Source organism: Scyliorhinus torazame, chromosome 4 (genome assembly GCF_047496885.1).
Source record: "Scyliorhinus torazame isolate Kashiwa2021f chromosome 4, sScyTor2.1, whole genome shotgun sequence".
Taxonomy (NCBI): Eukaryota; Metazoa; Chordata; class Chondrichthyes; order Carcharhiniformes; family Scyliorhinidae; genus Scyliorhinus; species Scyliorhinus torazame.
Window position 1 is genome coordinate 13,474,189 of NC_092710.1, and position 24,163 is coordinate 13,498,351.

General features: G+C 49.7%; 1 protein-coding gene across 5 annotated transcripts in view; it reads left to right on the forward strand.

The window, feature by feature from the left end:
* LOC140410122 (uncharacterized) overlaps positions 1-24,163 on the forward strand; it is a 129,310-nt gene that overhangs the window by 51,059 nt on the left and 54,088 nt on the right. For 4 of the 5 annotated variants that reach the window (XR_011940504.1, XM_072498072.1, XM_072498073.1 and 1 more), the window contains exons 7-8: positions 2,776-2,964; positions 18,715-18,825. Coding sequence is in view for 4 of the 5 variants with exons in the window: in XM_072498072.1 (XP_072354173.1) it covers positions 2,776-2,964; positions 18,715-18,825 (300 nt within the window). In the remaining variant the exon portion in view is untranslated. The remainder of the gene's footprint in view (positions 1-2,775; positions 2,965-18,714; positions 18,826-24,163) is intronic. The other variant, XM_072498074.1, reaches the window with a different exon arrangement.

Consider the following 24,163-nt stretch of genomic DNA (forward strand, 5'->3'; position numbering starts at 1 on the left):
CGTGGAAGACGGGGTCCTAGGTCCCGACCCCGACCGCATGCGCCCCCTTAAGGAACTCCCTCTCCCCCGCAGCCTCAAGGCCCTCAAACGGTGCTTGGGGCTTTTCTCCTATTACGCCAGTGGGTCCCCAAGTATGCGGACAAAGCCCGCCCACTCCTAAAGACCACCACTTTTCCCCTCTCGGCTGAGGCTCAATTGGCCTTCAACCGCATCAAGGCCGACATCATCAAGGCCGCCATGCACGCGGTGGATGAAACCATCCCTTTCCAGGTAGAGAGCGATGCATCAGACATCGCCCTGGCTGCTACCCTCAATCAAGGAGGCAGACCAGTAGCGTTCTTCTCCCGAACCCTCACCGCCTCTGAGGTTCGACACTGCAGTCGAAAAGGAGGCACAAGCCATTGTGGAGGCTGTGCGGTGCTGGAGGCACTACCTCGCCGGTAGGAGGTTTACCCTCGTCACCGACCAACGGTCGGTCGCCTATATGTTCGATAACACGCAACGGGGCAAAATAAAAAACGATAAAATTTTGAGGTGGAGGATCGAACTCTCCACCTACTCGTACGATATCAAGTATCGTTCAGGGGAGCTCAACGAGCCCCCAGATGCCCTGTCCCGCGGCACATGCGCAAACGCGCAGGAGGACCGCCTGCAAGCCATCCACAATGACCTCTGCCACCCGGGGGTTACCCGGCTCGTCCATTTCATCAAGTCCCGCAACCTACCTTACTCAACCAAGGAGGTCAAGGCCATGGTCAGGGCCTACCAGGTCTGTGCGGAGTGCAAACCGCACTTCTATCGGCCAGACAAGGTTCGGCTCGTGAAGGCCTCGGGCCCCTTTGAGCGACTGAGCGTGGACTTCAAGGGGCCCCTCCCGTCCACCAACCGTTATGCCTACTTCCTCACTGTGATCGATGAGTTCTCCCGTTTCCCATTCGCCATTCCCTGCACTGACATGACCTCAGCCACGGTGATTAAGGCACTGCACAGCATCTTCACCCTGTTCGGTTTCCCTGCTTATACTCACAGCGACCGGGGTACATCGTTCATGAGCGATGAACTGCGTCAGTATCTGCTCAGCAAAGGCATCGCCTCGAGCAGAACAACCAGCTATAACCCACGGGGAAACGGGCAGGTGGAGAGGGAGAACGCGACCGTGTGGAAGGCTGTCCTTCTGGCCCTGCGGTCGAGAAATCTCCCAACCACCCGCTGGCAGGAGGTCCTACCCGATGGCCTACACTCTATTAGGTCACTCCTCTGCACGGCCACAAATGAGACCCCTCATGAGCGATTGTTTCGCTTCCCCAGGAAGTCTACCTCCGGGGTCTCGCTTCCACCTTGGCTGACGGCTCCGGGACCTGTTCTTCTCCGGAGGCACGCGAGGAGCCATAAAACGGACCCCCTAGTTGAAAAGGTCCGACTGCTCCACGCCAACCCCAGTTACGCCTACGTGGAGTACTCCGACGGCAGGCAAGATACGGTTTCCCTCCGGGATCTGGCGCCCGCTGGATCCTCCACCACAGACGCCCCTTCCCGCGCCGCTCCCCTGCAGGACCCGTCCCCCCCTACAACACACCCCCTTCCGGCCCTACCACCCGTTGGTGAGCTCCTACCGTGCGCCCCCCCTTGCGCCCCCCCTTTACACACCCCGCCGGCGCCGGCTCCGCTACCCCCGGCCCTGCCTAGTTCCTCTGCCCCGACCCGGACCGAAGCTCCGACCGCTGTGCTCCCGGATGTGCCCTCAACCGGGACGTCCGTGCCCGCCGCACCACCGCCCAAACTGAGGAGATCGAGGAGGACGATCCGGCCGCCGAGACGGAGGGACCTATGATGGCACTTCACCCCCGCCGGACTCCTTTTTAAACAGGGGGTGAATGTGATGAACGGTTACTGCCTTATCATCATGTAAGGTGATGTCCCCTTTAAGACCAGGCTTGGAACCCTGGGGACTCCGCCTCTGGCTCCGCCCATCTGGGAGCCATACATAAAGGCCTGCCTCATGGTCTGTATAGCAGTCAGCTCTCGTCCAAATCTCTAGCATAGTTATTAGCCTAATAAAGCCTTCTTTACAGTTTAATCTCTAAGCATCATTATTGAGGGTACCTCATACAGCATGGGGTTAGATACAGAGTAAAGCTTCCTCTACACTGTCCCCATCAAACACTCCCAGGACAGGTACAACACGGGGTTAGATACAGAGTAAAGCTCCCTCTACACTGTCCCCATCAAACACTCCCAGGACAGGTACAGCACGGGGTTAGATACAGAGTAAAGCTCCCTCTACACTGTCCCCATCAAACACTCCCAGGACAGGTACAGCACCGGGTTAGATACAGAGTAAAGCTCCCTCTACACTGTCCCCATCAAACACTCCCAGGACAGGTACAGCACGGGGTTAGATACAGAGTAAAGCTCCCTCTACACTGTCCCCATCAAACACTCCCAGGACAGGTACAGCACGGGGTTAGATAGAGAGTAAAGCTCCGTCTACACTGTCCCCATCAAACACTCCCAGGACAGGTACAGCACGGGGTTAGATACAGAGTAAAGCTCCGTCTACACTGTCCCCATCAAACACTCCCAGGACAGGTACAGCACGGGGTTAGATACAGAGTAAAGCTCCCTCTACACAGTCCCCATCAAACACTCCCAGGACAGGTACAGCACGGGGTTAGATACAGAGTAAAGCTCCCTCTGCACTGTCTACCCCATATACCTTGTTACTCATCCCTTGACTATTTTGTCCACATTCCTGTCACCTTTACGATCGTGCAGCCGGTGCTGTCTCCTGCACGACTCGATCCTGAAGGAGCTGCTCTGATGTCCGTGGAAGGAGGTCCTGTCCCCGAGGTGGAAGCTCAGCAAATCCCGGCTGCTGGACGTCAGGTTCGTAGGAGACCCAAAGCTGGCAAGCAGTCAGTGCTGGTGGAGAAGTTTCTGGAAGGCCAACCAAAGGTTTTAGGAGTGAGTTTGCTGCTTTTGTTCTGTTTCGGTTCTGAGTGTTCAGCAATAAGCTGGCTGCTTTTTGTCCTGAGCGACTGTGTTTATGAAAAGCCCACGTTCCCGTATTGCTGCACTCGTTCGCAAGGTGTCCCTTCACCGAAAGAGACACCCCCCCACAGGCTCCTGCACCCCCAGGTCCCTCGCTCCCTGCACACTCTCTTTGGGATTCTGGGATTGAGTCTGCATTGCCTCCCCCTGTCCCTTCCCCCAACCTCCATCACCTCCCACCTCTCAGTATTCAATTCCATCGACCACTCCTCAGATCGTTCTGCCCGTCTATCTACGGGACACTGCAGTCGACCGGCAGCGTCCACACTCTCTGCCACCGCTGGCAGCTCTTACCACATCCGGCCACTTCATCTGTGACCTTAGTCAACACACGACCTGTGCGGATATCGGAGAAGGCCCAATACTGCGGCGAGAGAGAGAGAGAGAGAGTTCGGTCAGAATCATCAAATCCCTCCATTGCAGAGAGAGAGAGCCATTCAGCCCATCGACTCTGCAGCGGCCCTCTGAAAGAACACTCAAATCAATGCAACTCCACAGCCGTATCCCAGTTCGCTGACCTGTCAGTACCTGGACACTTAAGGGGCAATTAACAGTAGCCAATCCACCTAACCCGTACATCTTTGGACTGTGGGAGGAAACCGGGGCACCCCGGAGGAAACCCACGCACACACGGGGAAAACGTGCAGACTCCGCACAGACAGTGACCCAGCGGGGAATCGAACCTGGGACCCTGGCGCTGTGAGGCAGCAGTGCTAACCACTGTGCCGCCATGCCACCCTGACCCCTGTTGTTGGGGAGATGCAGGACAAAGTGAGATTATTCTCCTGAGAGTAAGCAAGTGCATGGATACAGAGAGTGATGTCTGAGGGAGCGCTACATCTGGGTTGTGAAGAGATTTTTGTCTTCTCTACCCAAGAACTCCATCCTTCCCCCCCCGCCCAACACATACAGCAAAAGCTTCACCAGCCTTTTAAGGGCCCAGTTTTTAACGGTTGATGGTATTTGCAAAGCCACTAACTTTCATGCGAGCATTCCGTAAACAGTCCACCGGGATCAAGACGTTTCCCGTTTCTTGTCAACCGTTGAATTAACTTGTAGCATACTGCCTTCCCAAGACAAATAACTATTTAGTAAGACTTTTTCCCTGAAACAATTAAAAAAAAACCCAAGTTGGCACAGATCCCTTCCATTCCATGAACCACAATTTTGTCAACCAGCCTTTCATGCGGCACTTTGCCGAAAACGTTCCTGAAATCCATACAGACATCTATTGCATTCCGTTCCTCAAACGTCTCACTCCCCTTCATCAACGACTTCAATTTATTCGCCCAAACATGACGATCCTTTTACAAATCCACGAGGATGCTCCTTAATTAACTCCGACCTCCTCTACAATGCCTGTTGAGTTTCCCCCCCAGATTTAGGATTCCAAAGGCTTCCCCAACACTGGTGTTGAACGAATCCTGTCTGTCCTCACACCTTCTTAACAAACACCAACATTTAACACTTTAATAAACACTTTTGGTGTTCCAGCCTTGCCCTGCACTTCGAGCAAAAACCACCCAACTCGTCCTTATGTTAGGGGAGAGGCGTTTTCAGAACCCAAAATGTATCATAGAGTTCAACCTACCTCCCCCTTTAATGCTACTGTTGCTTTTCAGAGCACACGGCTTGTTCCCTAGGTGTGGGATTACAATTATGGACACGTGGGTTTTTAAACGCAAAACGATGTTTATTCCATGAACTCAACTTAACCTTTTAAATAAACATTGGATCACTTAACACCCCTTTCTTCAAAGATAAACCTGAAAATATTACAACACTAAATAATCCTTCAGTTATTCCTTTCAACATCCATGAGACTTAACACCTTTAAACAGAATCACATCAGGTTAAAGGCTTTACTATTATGAGTTTAAATCACCCAAATGATCCAGAGATAGTCTTTCATGGCAGAGATCGCAGCAAATCCAGCTCACTGCAAACACAGACACACCTTTTCCTCAAAACTCAAACTAAAAACTGCAAAATGGCTGATCTAAAGCCCAGCTCCACCCACACTCTGACATCACGGCATTTCTTAAAGGTACATTGCGTAAACATCCATTTCTTAAAGGCACTCTCACATGACACTTAACAGGAGCCCCGCCAACTCTTATACTCACAAACTTAGAAACATTTTCTCCCTCACTCCTGTAAGTCTGACCACAGGAACTCATTAAGTGCCCTCTCCACGTTATGGACGCCAATGCGTATCACAGCTTCTGCATCACCCCCAGCCCCCCTAGGTCGAACATCTGGCACCCTCGTCGTTCTGTTAATTCAAGTGCGGGACTCCGGATGACGGTTAACAGAGTGTCTGTCTGTCTCTCAGATTACGGAATCCTGGACCTGACAATTCCGACTCTCTCCTGGCTTCCTCCCATCTTCCCATCTCTGGAAAGTTGAGTTCCTCCTTCCTCCCGCGCCGGCCCCTGTAGCCCTGCGCCATGTTGCGTCGGGGCCGGCGCGTTGAAGGGAGCCACCGCGCATGCACGGATCCCACGGCTCCCAGTTCAAGCCGGGATCAGCAGCTGGAGCGGCGGGATTCGCTCCAGTGCCGTGATGGTCCCCTGAGGCCGTGTTATCGCCGTCAAGAAACGTAACGGCGTTTCCGACGGCGTCAACACTTAGCCCCAGGATCACAGAATCCGGCCCAATATCCCAGCTGAGGTCTAACGAGTGATTTGTATAAGTTCAGCGTAACCTCCTCGCTGCTGTACTCTTTCTGAAAGCGTAATCATGATTGACAAACCTGCTGGAGGTTGTGAGGATGTAACTAGCAGGATAGATCAGGCGAACCAGTAGATGTGGTTTATTGAGCTTTTTAGATGGTATTCGATAAGATCCCTCACAGGAGTAACCAAGATTAGTGCACATGAGATTGAGGGAATATACTGGCATAGATAGAGCATTGTTTAATGGGCAAATAACAGTGAGTAAACAAGTCATTCTCAGGTGGTCAAACTGTGACCAGTGGGGTAACACATGGATCATGGGCGGCTGCTATTCACAATCAATTATCATTGATTTGGATGTGGGGACCATAGAATCCCGACAGGACGAAGGAGGCCATTTGCCCCATCGAATCTACACAGACTCTCCGAAAGAGTACTTTACCTAGGCCCATTCCCCCACCTTATCCTCATAACACTGCGCATTGATCACGGCCAATCCACCAAACCTGCACATCTTTGGACACTAAGGGACAATTGAACACGGCCAATCCACCTAACCTGTACATCTTTGGACATTAAGGGAGAATTTAACATGGCCAATCCACCTAACCTGCACATCTTTGGACATTAAGGGAGAATTTAACATGGCCAATCCACCTAACCTGCACATCTTTGAACACAAAGGACAATTTAACACGGCCAATCCACCTAACCTGCACATCTTTGGACACGAAGGGACAATTTAACACGGCCAATCCACCTTTCCTGCACATCTTTGGACACTAAGGGACAATTTAACACGGCCAATCCTCGTAACCTGCACATCTTTGGCCTCTAAGGGACAATTTAACACGGCCAATCCACCTAACCTGCACATCTTTGGACACGAAGGGAGAATTTAACACGGCCAATCCACCTTTCCTGCACATCTTTGGACACTAAGGGAAAATTTAACACGGCCAATCCTCGTAACCTGCACATCTTTGGCCTCTAAGGGACAATTTAATATGACCAATCCACCAAACCTGCATGTCTTTGGACACTAAGCGCTAATTTAACATGGCAAATCCACTCAACCTGTACATCTTTGGATACTAAGGGACAATTTAACACGGCCAATCCACCTAACCTGTACATCTTTGGACACTAAGGGACAATTTAACACGGCCAATCCACCTAACCTGCACATCTTTGGTCACTAAGGGACAATTTAACACGGCCAATCCACCTAACCTGTACATCTTTGGACACTAAGGGGCAATTTAACACGGCCAATCCACCCAACCTGCACATCTTTGGACACTAAGGGACAATTTAACACGGCCAACCCACCCAACCTGCACATCTTTGAACACTAAGGGACAATTTAACATAACCAATCCACCTAACCAGCACATCTTTGGACATTCAGGAACAATTTAACACGGCCAATCCACCTACCTGCACATCTTTGGACACTAAGGTACAATTTAATATGGCCAAGCCACCCAACCTGTACATCTTTGGACACTAAGGGACAATTTAACAAGGCCAATCCACCTAACCTGCACATCTTTGGACACTAAGGGACAATTTAACACGGCCAATCCACCCAACCTGTACATCTTTGAACATTAAGGGACAATTTAACAAGGCCAATGCACCCAACCTGGACATCTTTCGACACCAAGGGAAGATTTAACACGGCCAATCCACCTAACCTGTACATCTTTGGACACTAAGGGACAATTTAGCACGGCCAATCCACCTATCCTGCACATCTTTGGACACTAAGGGACAATTTAACATGGCCAAACCACCTAACCTGCACATCGTTCAACACTAAGGGACAATTTAACATGGCCAATCCACCCAACCTGTACATCTTTGGACACTAAGGGACAATTTAACACGGCCAATCCACCTAACCTGCACATCTTTGGTCACTAAGGGACAATTTAACACGGCCAATCCACCCAACCTGCACATCTTTGGACACTAAGGGACAATTTAACATGGCCAATCCATCTAACCTGCACATCTTTGGACACTAAGGGACAATTTAACACGGCCAACCCACCTAACCTGCACATCTTTGGACACTAAGGGACAATTTAACACGGCCAATCCACCTAAACTGTACATCTTTGGACACTAAGGGACAATTTAACATGGCCAATCCACCCAACCTGCACATCTTTGGACACTAAGGGACAATTTAACACGGCCAATCCACCCAACCTGCACATCTTTGGACACTAAGGGACAATTTAACATGGCCAATCCACCTAACCTGTACATCTTTGGACACTAAGGGACAATTTAACACGGCCAATCCACCCAACCTGCACATCTTTGGACACTAAGGGACAATTTCACACGGCCAATCCACCCAACCTGTACATCTTTAGACACTAAGGGACAATTTAACACGGCCAATCCACCCAACCTGTACATCTTTGGCCTATGGGAGGAAAGCCACGCAGACAGAGGGGGAACGTGTAAACTCCACAGAATCGAACCCGGCTCCCTGGCGCTGTGAGGCAGCAGTGTTCACCACTGTGTCACCGAGTTTGCTTATTGTTTCCATTGCTGCCGACACAAAGCCAGGTGGGAATGTGAGTTGTGAGGCGGCTGAGTGAGTGGAGTGAGTGGGCGAGAACGCGGCCTATGGAATATAGTGTGGAAAAATATGGGGCGGAATTCTCTGATAATGGGGCTATGTCCCCACCTCCGCGGGGAAACGGGCACCAACCACTTGGGATTCTCCGGTTTGAAGGGGGCCAGCAAGGCCCCGGAGTATTCCTCACAGCTCCGGGCCCTCCACCTCCGGCCCCCGGTCCGCGTGTTGGTGTCCGCCCGTGGCCCCACGCAACATGACGGACCCACACAGCGGGCAGGCCCCAAAAATATAGCCCCCCCCCCCCGATCGGGTGGACCCCGATCGTGAACCTGGCCATCCTGGAGGCCCCCCCCCCCCCACCTCGCCGGGGGGGGGGGGGGGGGACGACTGTCGGCGGAGAATCGCTGCGGGGGCCTCTTTCAATGGCCCCCGGCCGGCGGCCCCGTCGAACGCGCCCGCGCGCGATAGGCGGCGATTCTCCAGTCCCCGGAGAATCGCGGGAAGGCGCCGCACCCGATCGGGGGTCTGACGCCCCGTTCTCCGTCCCCGCGCCAAGGGGAGAGTGAGAAGCGAAGGAGGAAGTTTCCCCTAACCGAAGGGCAGATTCTCCGAAGAAGGGCTCAACCATTTAGGATGGAGATTGCGGAGTTTCTGCACTAAGCCAGTGGGCGATTCGGGGCTCAGTCGCTCACTATATTGAAGACAGAGATCGTTAGCTTTCTAGATTTTAAAGACATCAAGGGATATGGAGATACTACAGAAAAATGGCGTTGAGGTACAAGATCGGCCATGATCTGGTTGAATGGAAGACCAGGGCTGAGGGGCCGAATGGCCTACATCTTGCTCCTATTTCCTGTGTTGCTACAATCCTGTCTCTAAAATCTTACAATTCTCCCGATATCTGTGGGCCGCTCGAGTCCGACAACCCTCCCTACTCTGTAACCTCCTCCAGCCCCGACAACTCTCCCTATCTCTGTACCCTCCTCCAGCACCTACAACCCTCCCTATCGCTGTAACCTCCTCCAGCCCCTACAACCCACCCTATCTCTGTAACCTCCTCCAACCCCTACAACCCTCCCTATCTCTGTAACCTCCTCCAGCCCCTACAACCCTCCCTATCTCTGTAACCTTCTCCAGCCCCTACAACCCACCCTATCTCTGTACCCTCCTCCAGCCCCTACAACCCTCCCTATCTCTGTAACCTTCTCCAGCCCCTACAACCCACCCTATCTCTGTACCCTCCTCCAGCCCCTGCAACCCTCCCTATCTCAGTAACCTCCTCCAGCCCCTACAACCCTCCCTATCTCTGTAACCTTCTCCAGCCCCTACAACCCACCCTATCTCTGTACCCTCCTCCAGCACCTACAACCCTCCCGATATCTGTAACCTCCTCCAGCCCCTACAGCCCTCCCTATCTCTGTAACCTCCTCCAGCCCCTACAACCCTCCCTATCTCTGCAACACCCAACCCCTACAGCCGTCCCTATCTCTGTAACCTCCTCCAGCCCCTACAGCCCTCCCTATCTCTGTAACCTCCTCCAGCCCCTACAACCCTCCCCATCTCTGTAACCTCCTCCAGTCCCTACAACCCTCCCTATCTCTGTAACCTCCTCCAGCCCCTACAACCCTCCCTATCTCTGTAACCTCCTCCAGCCCCTACAACACTCCCTATCTCTGTAACCTCCTCCAGCCCCTACAGCCCTCCCTATCTCTGTAACCTCCTCCAGCCCCTACTACCCTCCCTATCTCTGTAACCTCCTCCAGCCCCTACAACCCTCCCTATCTCTGTAACCTCCTCCAGTCCCTTGACCCCTCCTTATCTCTGTAACCTCCCCCAGCACCTCTAACCCTCCCATCTCTGAAACCTCCTCCAGCCTCTATAACCCTCAATGTCTCTGTGACGCTCTGATCCTTACCCGCCGGTACAGCAATTAATCAGCTGATGAAGTAATATTTCTATGAGTTTAGCAGTTGCTAAAATGTGACATTGACAGTAAAGATCTGAGATTTCGGCAGGACCTATATGGGGACATAAATAGCGAGCAGCACCAGCTGGGGTTGGAAACGGGCGCGGAGGCAGATGTTGTAGCCCTCGCCTCGTTGATCGCCCGAAGGCGGATCCTGTTCGGGTGGAGATCAACCTCTCCACCCTGTGCCCTGGCGTGGCGGGGGGACTTGCTGGAATTCTTGACGCTTGAAAAGGTCAAATTTGAACTGAGGGGAAGGATGGAGGGGTTCTACAATTCATGGGCATTATTCATTGTACACTTTCGAGAATTGGATCACATCGAACATTAGGGGGGGGGCTGCGAGGGTTGGGGGAGGGGAACTGTGTGTGATAATGGTGACTATGGTGATTCCTTTTTGTCATTTGTTTATGTTAACAGGCGGGCCAATGTCTGGGGTTTGGTGGGAGGATGGGATCGTTTAATAAATTTAGAGTACCCAATTATTTTTTCCCAATTAAGGGGCAATTTAGCGCGGCCAATCCACCTACCCTGCACACCTTTGGGTTGTGGGGGTGAAACCCACGCAAACACGGGGAGAATGTGCAAACTCCACACGGACAGTGACCCAGAGCCGAGATCGAACCCGGGTCCTCGGCGCCGTGAGGCAGCAGTGCTAACCACTGCGTCACCGTGCCGCCCGCTGAATCATTTATATGAACCACAAACAGCAAGGGCCCCAACATTGATCCCTGTGGGACCCCACTGGATTCCATGGGCTATCACCTTCGCTGTCATTCTGTCATGTGGCACCTTATCAAAAGCCTTGCCAGAAATAATGCGGATACTTGGGGAGTTTGGGGATTTTTCAGGGTATAAATTGAACATGGGGAAGAGTGAGCTGTTTGTGGTGCATCCAGGGGAGCAGAGTAGAGAAATAGAAGACCTACCGTTGAGGAAGGTAACAAGAGACTTTCGTTACCTGGGGATCCAGATAGCTAAGAATTGGGGCACATTGCACAGGCTAAATTTGACGTGGTTGGTGGAACAGATGGAGGAAGATTTCAAGAGATGGGATATGGTAGCATTGTCAATGGCAGGGAGGGTGCAGGCGGTTAAGATGGTGGTCCTCCCGAGATTCCTCTTTGTGTTTCAGTGTCTCCCGGTGGTGATCACGAAGGCTTTTTTCAAAAGGATAGAAAAGAGTATCATGGGTTTTGTTTGGGCCGGGAAGACTCCGAGAGTGAGGAAGGGATTCTTACAGCGTAGTAGGGATAGGGGGGGGTTGGCACTACCGAGCCTAAGTGAGTATTATTGGGCCGCTAATATTTCAATGGTGAGTAAGTGGATGGGAGAGGAGGAGGGAGCGGCGTGGAAGAGATTAGAGAGGGCGTCCTGTAGGGGGACTAGCCTACAGGCTATGGTGACAGCCCCATTGCCGTTCTCACCAAGGAACTATACCACGAGTCCGGTGGTGGTAGCTACACTGAAGATTTGGGGACAGTGGAGACGACATAGGGGAAAGACCGGAGCACTGGGGGGGTCCCCGATAAGAAACAACCATAGCTTTGCCCCGGGGGGAATGGATGGGGGATATGGAATGTGGCAAAGAGCAGGTATAACGCAATTGAAAGATCTATTTGTGGATGGGAAGTTTGCGAGTCTGGGAGCGCTGACCGAGAAATATGGCTTGCCCCAAGGGAATGCATTCAGGTACATGCAATTGAGGGCTTTTGCGAGGCAACAGGTGAGGGAATTCCCGCAGCTCCCGACACAAGAGGTGCAGGACAGAGTCATCTCAAAGAAATGGGTGGGGGACGGTAAGGTGTCGGATATATCTAGGGAAATGAGAGACGAAGGGGAGACTATGATGGACGAACTAAAAGGGAAATGGGAAGAAGAGCTAGGGGAGGAGATTGAGGAGGGGATGTGGGCAGATGCCCTAAACAGGGTAAACTCGTCGTCCTCGTGCGCCAGGCTAAGCCTGATTCAGTTTAAGGTATTACACAGGGCACATATGACTGGAACACGGCTCAGTAAATTTTTTGGGGTGGAGGATAGGTGTGCGAGGTGCTCGAGAAGCCCAGCGAATCATACCCATATGTTTTGGTCATGCCCGGCACTACAGGGGTTTTGGATGGGGGTGACAAAGGTGCTTTCGAAAGTAGTCGGAGTCCGGGTCGAACCAAGCTGGGGGTTGGCTATATTTGGGGTTGCACAAGAGCCGGGAGTGCAGGAGGCGAAAGAGGCCGATGTTTTGGCCTTTGCGTCCCTAGTAGCCCGGCGCAGAATATTGCTAATGTGGAAAGAAGCCAAGCCCCCGGGGGTGGAGACCTGGATAAATGATATGGCGGGGTTCATAAAGTTAGAGCGGATTAAGTTCGTCCTAAGGGGGTCGGCTCAAGGGTTTACTAGGCGGTGGCAACCGTTCGTCGAATATCTTGCGGAAAGATAGATAGGGGAGAACAAAGAAGGCAGCAGCAGCGGCCCAGGACTTGGGGGGGAGGGATGGGGGGGGATGGGGGGGGGGGGTGGCCTGAGACAAGGCAGTTGCCAATTAGGGCTAGTTTTTATTTTTTGTTATTTAATATTTATTTATTTGTTGTTGTTTTTGTTTAAATTTAAAAAGGTCATTATTATCTGTATTGTTATAATGTTGTGTAAAGGATGCACAATGTACTGTGTTGGTTGACCAAAAATTTTCAATAAAATATTATTTTTAAAAAAAAACATACATGGAGTTTGAATGGCTCAAACAGAGTAATTTTGATAGGTGGATAAGGGCTTTGAAAATAGACCAAACGTATGAAGCTCTCAGAGAAATTATACTTTTGGAGGAGTTTTAAAATTCAACTGATGTAGTGAGAACTCATGTGGAAGAACAGAGGGTTAAAATTGCGAGATTAGCAGCGGAAATGGCAGATGATTATGAATTAGTTCATAAATCAAAGATTGGTTTCCGACATCAGTTTCAGCCGGTGAGGGATAGAAACTGGGGACATGAGAAATACTCAAGTGGTAAAGGTAAAGGTGATCTGATGGGAGACAATAAAGAGAGTGTACCTCAGATTAAAAAAGAAATCCAGGAGGGTGGAAAAGAAATGAAAAGTTTCAAATGTTTTCACTGTAATGGCCATGTAAAGTCACAGTGTTGGTGGTTGAAGAAAAGCACTGGGAAGGCTGATGTGGGAAAACAGGATAAGACAGGGTTTGTTAAAGTGGTAAAGGAAAGCCCAAGGGAAGCGAAGGAGATGCAAACGATTGTACAGCCTGTTCAAGAGGTGATTGATAAGAAGGTGCCAGATGTCTTTAAAGAATTGACTTGTGTGGGTAAAGTTTACTCTTGTGTATCAGGAGGAGCAGGTAAAGAAGTCACAATTTTAAGAGATACAGGGGCTAGTCAATCTTTAATGGTAAGAGATGAGGAATTATGTAGTTTGGGAAGAATGTTGCCAGAAAAGGTGGTGATATGTGGAATTCAGGGTGAGAGGAGTAGCGTTCCATTATATAAGGTAAGGTTGGAAAGTCCAGTAAAGAGTGATGAAGTGGTAGTAGGAGTAATAGATAAACTATCTTGTCCAGGAATACAGTTTATCTTGGGTAATGATATAGCTGGATCGCAGGTGGGAGTGATGCCTACTGTGGTTGATAAGCCAGTGGAAAATCAGTCAACTGAAGTGTTGAAGGACAAATATCCTGGGATTTTTCCGGATTGTGTAGTAACAAGGTCGCAAAGTCACAGGTTAAGACAAGAGGAGAAATCAAAGAGTGAAGATGAAGTTGAAGTGCAATTATCAGAAACGATTTTTGATCAGATGGTTGAAAATGAACAAGAACAGGTGGAGGATGAGGCGGATATTTTTAGTTCAGGAAAATTGGCGGAGTTACAACAGAAAGATGTGGAAATAAAATGGATATATCAGAAAGCATATACGGAAGAGGAATCCGAGAGTATACCAGAGTGTTATTACCGTAAAAGTGATGTCTTGATGAGAAAATGGAGACCTGTACATATGCATGCGGATGAAAAGTGGGCAGAAGTTCATCGAGTAGTATTGCCGGTAGGGTATAGAAAGGAGGTGTTGCGAGTTGCACATGAGGTACCAGTGGGAGGTCATTTGGGAATAAGGAAAACTCAAAATAAAATCCAGAAACATTTTTATTGGCCTGGACTACATAAAGATGTAGTTAAATTTTGTCAATCATGTCACACATGTCAAGTGATAGGGAAACCTCAAGCAGTGATAAAACCAGTGCCCTTAATACCCATTCCAGCATTTGAGGAACCTTTTACAAGGGTCCTGATCGATTGTGTAGGACCACTTCCTAAAACAAAAAGTGGGAATCAATATCTTTTGACTATAATGGATGTGTCTACTAGGTTTCCAGAGGCCATTCCAGTATGTAATATTACAGCTAAAAGGATAGTAGAGGAGTTACTTAAATTCTTTACTAGAAATTCAATCAGATCAAGGATCGAATTTTACTTCAAAGTTATTCAAAGAAGTTATGGATAGCTTAGGAATAAAACAATTTAAATCAACTGCGTACCATCCAGAATCGCAGGAAGCGTTAGAAAGGTGGCATCAGACATTAAAGACAATGTTGAGGGCGTATTGTCAAGATTATCCAGAGGATTGGGATAAAGGAATCCCATTCGTATTGTTTGCATTTAGGGATGCACCTAATGAGTCTACAAAATGTAGTCATTTGGACAAGAAATCCAAAGTTTGTAGTTTTGCCAGTGGGGATAAAGTTTTAGTGTTGTTACCAGTGGTAGGTGAACCTTTAAAAGCTAGGTTTTGTGGACCGTATCAGATTGAAAGGAAATTAAGTGAGGTGAATTATGTGGTACAAACACCAGATAGAAGGAAGACTCACCGAGTGTGTCATGTGAATATGCTTAAAAGGTACTTTGAAAGGGAAGGAGAGAAAAAGGAGGTTTTAATGATTCTAACTCAAAGTGACGAACCAAATCCAGATGACTGTGAATTTGACATTCCTCAAATTAAATTGGAAAATGAGGATGTTCTTAAAAATTGGGATGAATTGTTAAGTTACCTTCCAGAGGAAAAACAAACTGACCTGAAAGAGTTATTGGTATCACATGGGCAAGTTTGTAGAGATAAATTGGGAAGTACTAAAATGGCTATACGTGATGTAGATGTGGGAAATGCTGTTCCAATCAAACAACATCCGTATAAACTTAATCCTTTAAAATTGGCACAAGTTAACAGAGAGACTGAGAGTATGCTGAAGAATGGCTTAATTGAAGTGGGTTGCAGCCAATGGAGCTCACCCACAGTGATGGTACCTAAACCAGACGGTACCCAATGGTTGTGTGTGGACTATCGAAAGGTGAATGCAGTTACAAGAATGGACTCTTATCCTCTCCTACGTTTGGAGGATTGCATTGAGAAAGTGGGACAATCTGCTTTTATTTCCAACTTCCAGACATGGAAAGAACATTTAAAACATCGTATGGAGTTCTTTGATTGACTTCAGGAGGCGGGTTTGGTGATGAACCTAGCCGAAAGTGAATTTGGAGAAGCCCGAATCACTTTCCTTGCGGAGTTTCCGATACCCTCAAGACGAAGGGAAATAATGCGATTTCTTAGCATGAGTGGATTTGATCGAACATTTGTGCAAAGGTTTTGTAGCGTGATTACTCCACTGATGGACTTGCTAAAGAAACGTCAAAAATTTCAATGGACAGCGGACTTTCAACAGGCATTTGACGGCCTGAAGGCTGTGTTAACCACTGCTCCTGTGTTAGTTATCCAAAATTATACCAAACCATTCAAAGTGGCTGTTGATGCGAGCGATGTGGGCCTAGGTGCGCTGCTTCTACAAGGCGACGCCGAAGGGCTAGAGCGGCCTGTTAGTTATTTTTCAAAGAAATTGGATTCTCACCAGAAAAAGTATTCGACGATTGAGAAGGAGACTTTGAGTTTGGTGCTGGCTTTGCAACATTTTCACATTTATGTGACCAGCAATCCATCTGCCACCATTATATATACTGATCGTAATCCTTTGACGTTTTTGGAGCGATTCCAGAATAACAATGCAAGGCTGTTTTGCTGGAGTTTATTGTTACAGCCATTTCATTTAAAAATAGTACATGTGGCAGGACGGGACAATGTGATAGCCGATGCTTTGTCACGAATGTGATCACTCGAGAAGGTTTTCGGTTGCAGGAAGAAGAACAAAGGAAAATGGACTATATTATTATACCTGTTTGAGTGCGTTGTTTTCTTTAAATTAAAATGTATATTTACTGTGTGCATTTCTTAGTGGATGGTGCAAAAGAGAAAAATGAAATCATCTTGCAGTTGATGGTTTATTTATTTTTCTTGGGGGGAGGTGTCATGTGAGGGTACCTTTAAGAAATGGATGTTTAAGCAATGTACCTTTAAGAAATGCAGTGATGTCAGAGTGTGGGTGGAGCTTGGTTTTAGATCAGCCATTTTGCAGTTTAGTTTCAGTTTTGAAAAGAGCTTGGGTGTGTGTCTGTGTTTGCAGTGAGCTGGATCTGCTGTGATCTCTGCCATGAAAGACTATCTCTGGATCATTTGGGTGATTTAAACTCAGAATAGTAAAGCCTTTAACCTGATGTGATTCTGTTTAAAGGTGTTAAGTCTCATGGATGTTGAAAGGAATAACTGAAGGATTATTTAGTGTTGTAATATTTTCGGGGTTATCTTTGAAGTAAGGGGTGTTAAGAGATCCAATGTTTATTTAAGAGGTTAAGTTGAGTTCAGGGAATAAACATTGTTTTGTGTTTAAAAACCCACGTGTCCATAATTGTAATCCCACACCTAGGGAACAAGCCGTGTGCTCGGAAAAGCAACAATAGCATTAAAGGGGAGGTTGGTTGAACTCCATGATACATTTTGGGGTTCTGAAAATGCCTCTCCCATAACAGGGTCTATCGAACATCCCCAGCAATGTGATTGGTCCTTTTTGCTTTTTTAGTTCCACCCACATGGCTTCAGTTGAAGAGCCTTTTGAGATGTCATCCGTCCTTACTGCTATAATTGATTCCCTGAACAAAATTGCAATGCCCTCCCCACTATTTTACCTCCTTCCCTGACTCGCCTGAAGATCCTATATCCTGGAATATTGAGATGCCAATCCTACCCCTCTCGCAACCAGATCTCAGTGACAGCAATGACCATACCCCCATGTTCTAATTCATGCCCTCAACTCATCTGCCTTGTTCGTCAGACTCCTTGCATTCAAATGAATACCATCCAATCTTGCTGAACTCCCTTGTGACTTAACTGGCCCAGACATTCTATATCTTCCTGACTCACTTGATGTCTCTTTTAATTTTGGCTGTGCATCTATCCCTGCGGAACGTTCTCTCAGGATCCCAGGCCCACTGCCACGTTGGTTTAAACCTTCCCCAACTGTCCCAAAAAAGACTCATTGTGGTTCCATTTTGGTTCAGGTGCAAACTGTCCGCCTTGTACAGGTCCCACCATCTCCAAAAACGGTCCCAGTGCCCCAGAAGCCATCTGAAGCCCTCCCTCCTGCACCATCTCTCCAGCCGCGCATTCATCTGGACTAACCTCCTGTTTCCATACTCACTAGCATGTGGAACAGAAGGTAATCCAGAGGTTACTGCCTTCGGGGTCCTGTTGTTTAACCTACTTCCTCGCTCCCTAAGTCCTGCTTTCAGTACCTCATCCCCTTTTCCGCCGATATCGATGGTACCAATGTGCCCCACAATATCGATCTGTTTGTCCTCCCCTTCAGATATTCTCTGTAGCTGGTCAACAAGATCCCTGACCCTGGCACCAGGGAGGCAACATACCTTTTGCGGCCACAGAATCACCTGTCTCTTCCCCTTACGATTGAAACCCCGACCACGATAACCCTGACATTCCTCCCCCTCCCCTCTTGTGCAGCAGACCCCGCCCATGATGCCCTGAAGCTGGCTGCCATCTTTCCCCGTCTTCTCCCCCCCCACCCCCCCAACAGTACCCAAAACGGTACACCTGTTAGAAAGGGAGATGGCCACTCCTGCACTACCTGCCTTCCTCTACTCTTCCTGGTGCTCGCCCCATGCCCTCTCGGTCTATTCAGCCCCTCACCCGCAGAGTGACCACCTCATTGAACGTGCTATCCCCGACCTGCTCAGCGTCGCGGACGCTCCACAGCGAATCCACCCTCAGCCCCAGCTCCGAAACGCGGTTGTCCAGTAACTGCAGTTCGGCACGCTTCCTGCACACATGGTCACCGGGGACAACTCAAACGTCCATGATTTCCCACACAGTACAGGAGGAGCATAGCGTGGGTGTGAGCTCTCCTGCCTTGGCTACCCCAAAGCCCCTGGTTTATTCCCTTGATTAACAGATATATATAATTGTCATTGTAAAGATAGTCTGACTCTCTCTCCTCCTGTGCCATTGAATTGTCTTTCTGATTTTCAGGTGGTGCATATTGTTCTTGGGCTCTGTGTGATAATGGCAGCCTTTGGAATTTTATTGCCGAATACTTGGGAACTTATAAGACTGAGTTTCGTCTGGTGGTTCACGGTTCAGGTATGTTAGGTGTTTTAACTCGATACGGCGTTGGGCAGGACATTGATAAATGGGCTTCAATATAGTCACAGGAAAGAGAGTTCCAGAATATTGACCCATCGACAGTGCATGTTCCCACTATCACCATCCTGGGGGTTACCATTGATCAGAAACTGAACTGGACCCAGCCACATTAATACTGTGGCTACCAGGGCAGGTCAGAGACTGGGAATCCTGCGGAGAGTAACTCACCTCCTGACCCCCCCCCCCAAAGCCTGTCACCATCGACAAGGCTCAAGTCAGGAGTGTGAGGGAATACTCTCCACTTGCCTGGATGAGCGCAGCTCCAACAACACTCGAGAAGCTCGACACCATCCAGGACATAAGACCATGAGAACATAAGAACTAGGAACAGGAGTAGGCCATCTGGCCCCTCGAGCCTGCTCCGCCATTTAATGAGATCATGGCTGATCTTTGTGGACTCAGCTCCACTCTCCGGCCCGTAAACCATAACCCTTAATCCCTATATTCTTCAAAAAACTATCTATCTTTATCTTAAAAACATTTAATGAAGGAGCCTCTACTGCTTCACTGGGCAAGGAATTCCAGAGATTCACAACCCTTTGGGTGAAGAAGTTCCTCCTACACTCCGTCCTCAATCTTCTTCCCCTTATTTTGAGGCTATGCCCCCTAGTTCTGCTTTCCCCGACCAGTGGAAACAACCTGCCCGCATCTATCCTATCTATTCCCTTCATAATTTTATATGTTTCAATAAGATCCCCCCACATCCTTCTAAACTCCAATGAGTACAGTCCCAGTCTACTCAACCTCTCGTCATAATCTAATCCCCTCAACTCTGGGATCAACCTAGTGAATCTCCTCTGCACTCCCTCCAGTGCCAATATGTCCTTTCTCAGGTAAGGAGACCAAAACTGAACACAATACTCCAGATGCGGCCTCACCAACACCTTATACAATTGCAGCATAACCTCACTAGTCTTGAACTCCATCCCTCTAGCAACGAAAGACAAAACTCGATTAGCCTTCTTAATCACCTGTTGCACCTGCATACCAACTTTTTGCGACTCGTGCACTAGCACACCCAGGTCCCTCTGCACAGCAGCATGTTTTAATATCTTACCGTTTAAATAATAATCCATTCTGCTGTTATTCCTCCCAAAATGGATAGCCTCACACTTGGCAACATTGAATTCCATCTGCCAGACCCTAGCCCATTCACCTAACCTATCCAAATCCTTCTGCAGACTTCCAGTATCCTCTGCACTTTTTGCGTTACCATTCATCTTAGTGTCGTCTGCAAACTTTGACACATTGCCCTTGGTCCCCAACTCCAAATCGTCTATGTAAATTGTGAAAAACTGCGGGCCCAACTCTGATCCTTGAGGGACCCCACTAGTTACAGGTTGCCAACCAGAGAAACACCCATTTATCCCCACTCTCTGCTTTCTGTTAGTTAACCAATCCTCTACCCATGCTACCACTTTACCCTCAATGCCATGCATCTTTAGTTTATGCAGCAACCTTTTGTGTGGCACCTTGTCAAAAGCTTTCTGGAAATACAGATACACCACATCCATTGGCTCCCCGTTATCTACTGCACTGTTAATGTCCTCAAAAAATTCTACCAAATTAGTCAGACACGACCTACCCTTTGTGAACCCATGCTGCGTCTGCCCAATGGGACAATTTCCCTCCAGGTGCCCCGCTATTTCCTCCTTAAGCAGCCCCGCTTGATTGCTCCCCTTCCACAAACATTCACTCCCCCTGTTTATGTAGTTACATTGTATATGTTGTGTTGCCCTATTATGTATTTTCTTTTCTTCCCTTTTCTTCCCGTGTACTTAATGATCTGTTGAGCTGCTCACAGAAAAATACTTTTCACTGCACCTCGGTACACGTGACAATAAACAAATCCAATCCCTCCGAGTCACTCACCACCCTGACTGGGAAATATATTGGCCGTTCCTTCACTGTCGCCGGGGCAACATCCTGGAACTCCCTCCCTAACAACACAGTGGGTGTACCTACACCTTAGGGACTGCAGGTGATCAAGAATGCGGCTCAACACCTCCTTCCTGGGGGGCAGTTAGGGCTGGGCGATAAATGCTGGTCAGCCAGTGATTCCCATCTCCTGGGATAGAATAAAAATAAATCATTGAAAGTGAGGGGGCAGGTTGAGAGAGTCGTTAATAATACATAGCGGAGATCCTTGGATTTATAAAGGCGGGCCTAGAGTTTTAAAGAAAGGGAATTGTGAACCTTTATAAAACTCTGGTTCAACTGCACTGCACATTAAATGGCAGCTGCGACAGAGGCAGATTCCACGGATTTCAGAGCAACCAGACGCCAGTGACCCCTGTGAGCCACAAAATCTCGTTAGCTCTCTGATCACCTCAAGAGTGATTTCAGTTCCTCAGTTTTGAAGGTCCAGCCTCTGAATACCCTCGAAAGCTGCTGTGCCTCAGCGTCTGCTCACGTCCTGATGTTCCAACCTCTTCTCCTGAGACTGCTTCCCACGCGATTCGCAAAGGTTCACTCCCGCCTCTACTTACGTGAAATTCCAACGCTCGTGCAGACCACGAGCTTCACCAACCTAGCAGCCCCCAGGATGTCTCTGAATTCCAGTCTCGCAGCTGTAACCAGCCACCACAAATGCCTCCCAGGGCTTCCCTGAGCCCTAACGGGCTGGAGCCTATTAACAGCTCCTTGGGCTTCTCTGTGAGCTGAAAATCACACAAGGGCCAAACTGCAACCAGCCTCTCTTGTCCAGCAAACATAGAGATACACCGTAGCCAGCAAACCATTTGAAACTCCATCCATTTCCAGCATGACGTGACCTTTCACTGAAAGCTTTTAAAATTAATTTCGGTCCAACTTCCAAAACTAAATATCTCTCTGGACTGCTCCTCTTTGAAAGCAGTGTCGACACCAAGGGCGGAGTTCTCCGTTCCAGCGGCTAAGGGCTGGAGCAATGGAGAATCCGACGGGAAAATCGGCGCGAACCCCTCACTCATTCCAGGACTGGTGAGGGGATCGCGCGGAAAACGGCTGGAGAATGGCCGGGTCTCGGTCTGCGCATGCGCAGTGCTGACGGCTTGCACCGAAAAAAAAACCCTGTACACCCCCCGCCGGCACCCCTAGCCCCCGGGCCAGCGACACGGATGCCGGGCCGCGCTGCCGCGTTGGACACTCACTGCGGTCGGCACGTTGGCTTCCCGACTGCTGAAACCCCATGTGGCCCACGCTGTCGGGAACTTGGCCCGTTGACGCACCAACGGTCTTATAAACTGTGCGCGGCCCGGCGACGCCGGTTTTAAGGGGGCGGAGCATTGCAAACCGGCGGCTGGCCCGGATCCGGCGGCGGGAGTCCATTCTCCGCCCGATCCCCATTTTTCCACGGGTCCGGAGAATCCTGCCCCAGGCCTCCAGTTCTCCAACTAAGTCAGCCCACCTGCTGCGTTACGGCTCCCCGATGGGTTTTATGCCTCAATCGAAAAAATAAAAGGGTCGTCTTCTGAAGGGCCACTTTCCTTTCGATGTCTGGGAATCGCTAACAGCCTGCATTTCTGTTGCCTTCACAGCAACAATATTCTCAGGACTGAACATTACCTCTAAAAAAGGTAACGCAACCCACAAACTAGATATTTGTGACACCTGAGGCGGGATTCTCCGAAATCAGCGCGAGGTCTGCCGACCGGCGCCAAAAACGGTGCGAATCAGTCGGGCATCGCGCCGCCCGAAGGTGCGGAATCCTCCGCATCTTGAGCGGCCGAGCCCTCACCTTGAGGGGCTAGGCCCGCGCCGGACTGATTTCCGCCCCGCCAGCTGGCGGGAAAGGCCTTTGGTGCCCCACCAGCCGGCGCGGAAATGACTTTGCCGGGCGGCGCATGCGCGGGAGCGTCAGCAGCCGCTCACGGCATCCCCGCTCATGCGCAGTGGAGGGAGTCTCTTCCGCCTCCGACATGGTGGAGACCGTGGCGAAGGCGGAAGGGAAAGAGTGCCCCCACGGCACAGGCCCGCCGAATATCCGTTGCTGGAGAATTCGGTAACCGGCGGGGGCGGGATTCACGCCAGCCCCCGGCGATTCTCCGACCTGGCGGGGGGGGTCGGAGAATCCCACCCCTCATCTCTGAAAAAAACTGAAAACATGACACCAGTGTGATATATGATTCGTTAGCGTCTAAACATAGATAACGTGATGGGGGGATTTTCTGCACCCCCGTCGAGCCGTATTTCTCGGTGATGGGAGGCACACCACCATTGTCCAGGGGATGGGATCGTCTGATCCCTCTGCTATCAGCGGGACTTCCCATTCAATCCAGCCCCTACTACCGGAAAACCGGCAGAGATTGTTTGCCGACAGCGAGATTGGAAGATCCTCGATCTGCATCTTTAACCTACCTTAGGCACGTAGTGCACAGAACCATCATCCATTTGGAATATCACAATTTACAACACGTTTTAGTTTTTAATTCAATCACCTTTATTGTCGCAAGTCGGCTTACATTCACACTGCGATGAAGTTGCTGTGAAAATCCCCTCGTCGCCACATTCCGGGGACACAGAGGGGGAATTCAGAATGTCCAATTCGCCAACAAGCGCGTCTTTCGGGACTTGTGGGATGAAAGCGGAGGAACCCCACGCAGACACGGGGGGAACGTGCAGACTCCGCACGGACAGTGATCCGATCTTTCAACCACCTGAAGCATCTGCTACGCACAATAATCCGTTGTCCATCGGCAGCCTGCTGAAATCCGTGGCCAATTGGGGATGAAAGATTTTAGGCTGTGCCGGGAGTCTCTAGTCCAAAGGCCCACCTGCAAACGAGGCTTCCACAGTCACGCACAGGTGAATTTCCAAGCTCCCTCTTCATAATCAACCTGATTTCAGGTTCTGAGCCTCGTTGTCTACCCCATGTCTGTAGCTCCCTCACCTTTAATCTCCGCAAAGAATGCCTCCGTCGCGTCCAAAGCCCAGTTGTCATCCTCCCCTGCACCAGCCGCCGCCGCATCCCCATTTTTAAGTCGGCGTTCCAGACTCCAAACACTTTAGAACCCCCGTTTTGAGAGAGCCAGCTTAAAATGGCTCCTTTTCCTGCTCTGGGGGACAGACGTTAAAGTCTGAAAATGGTCGCAGCAAAGCCGCCCCGTTCCAGGGCAATCGGGGGCGGGCAATAAATGCCGACCCAGCCTTGCGACCTCCTCATGAACGAATATTAGAAATATTTACGAAGCACTAGGCCCATCGAGCCCGCTCCGCCATTCGATAAGATGGTGGCTGATCGGATTGTGACCTTGATGCACTAAGCGTCAAGAACCTCAAAGACATGTGAGACTTT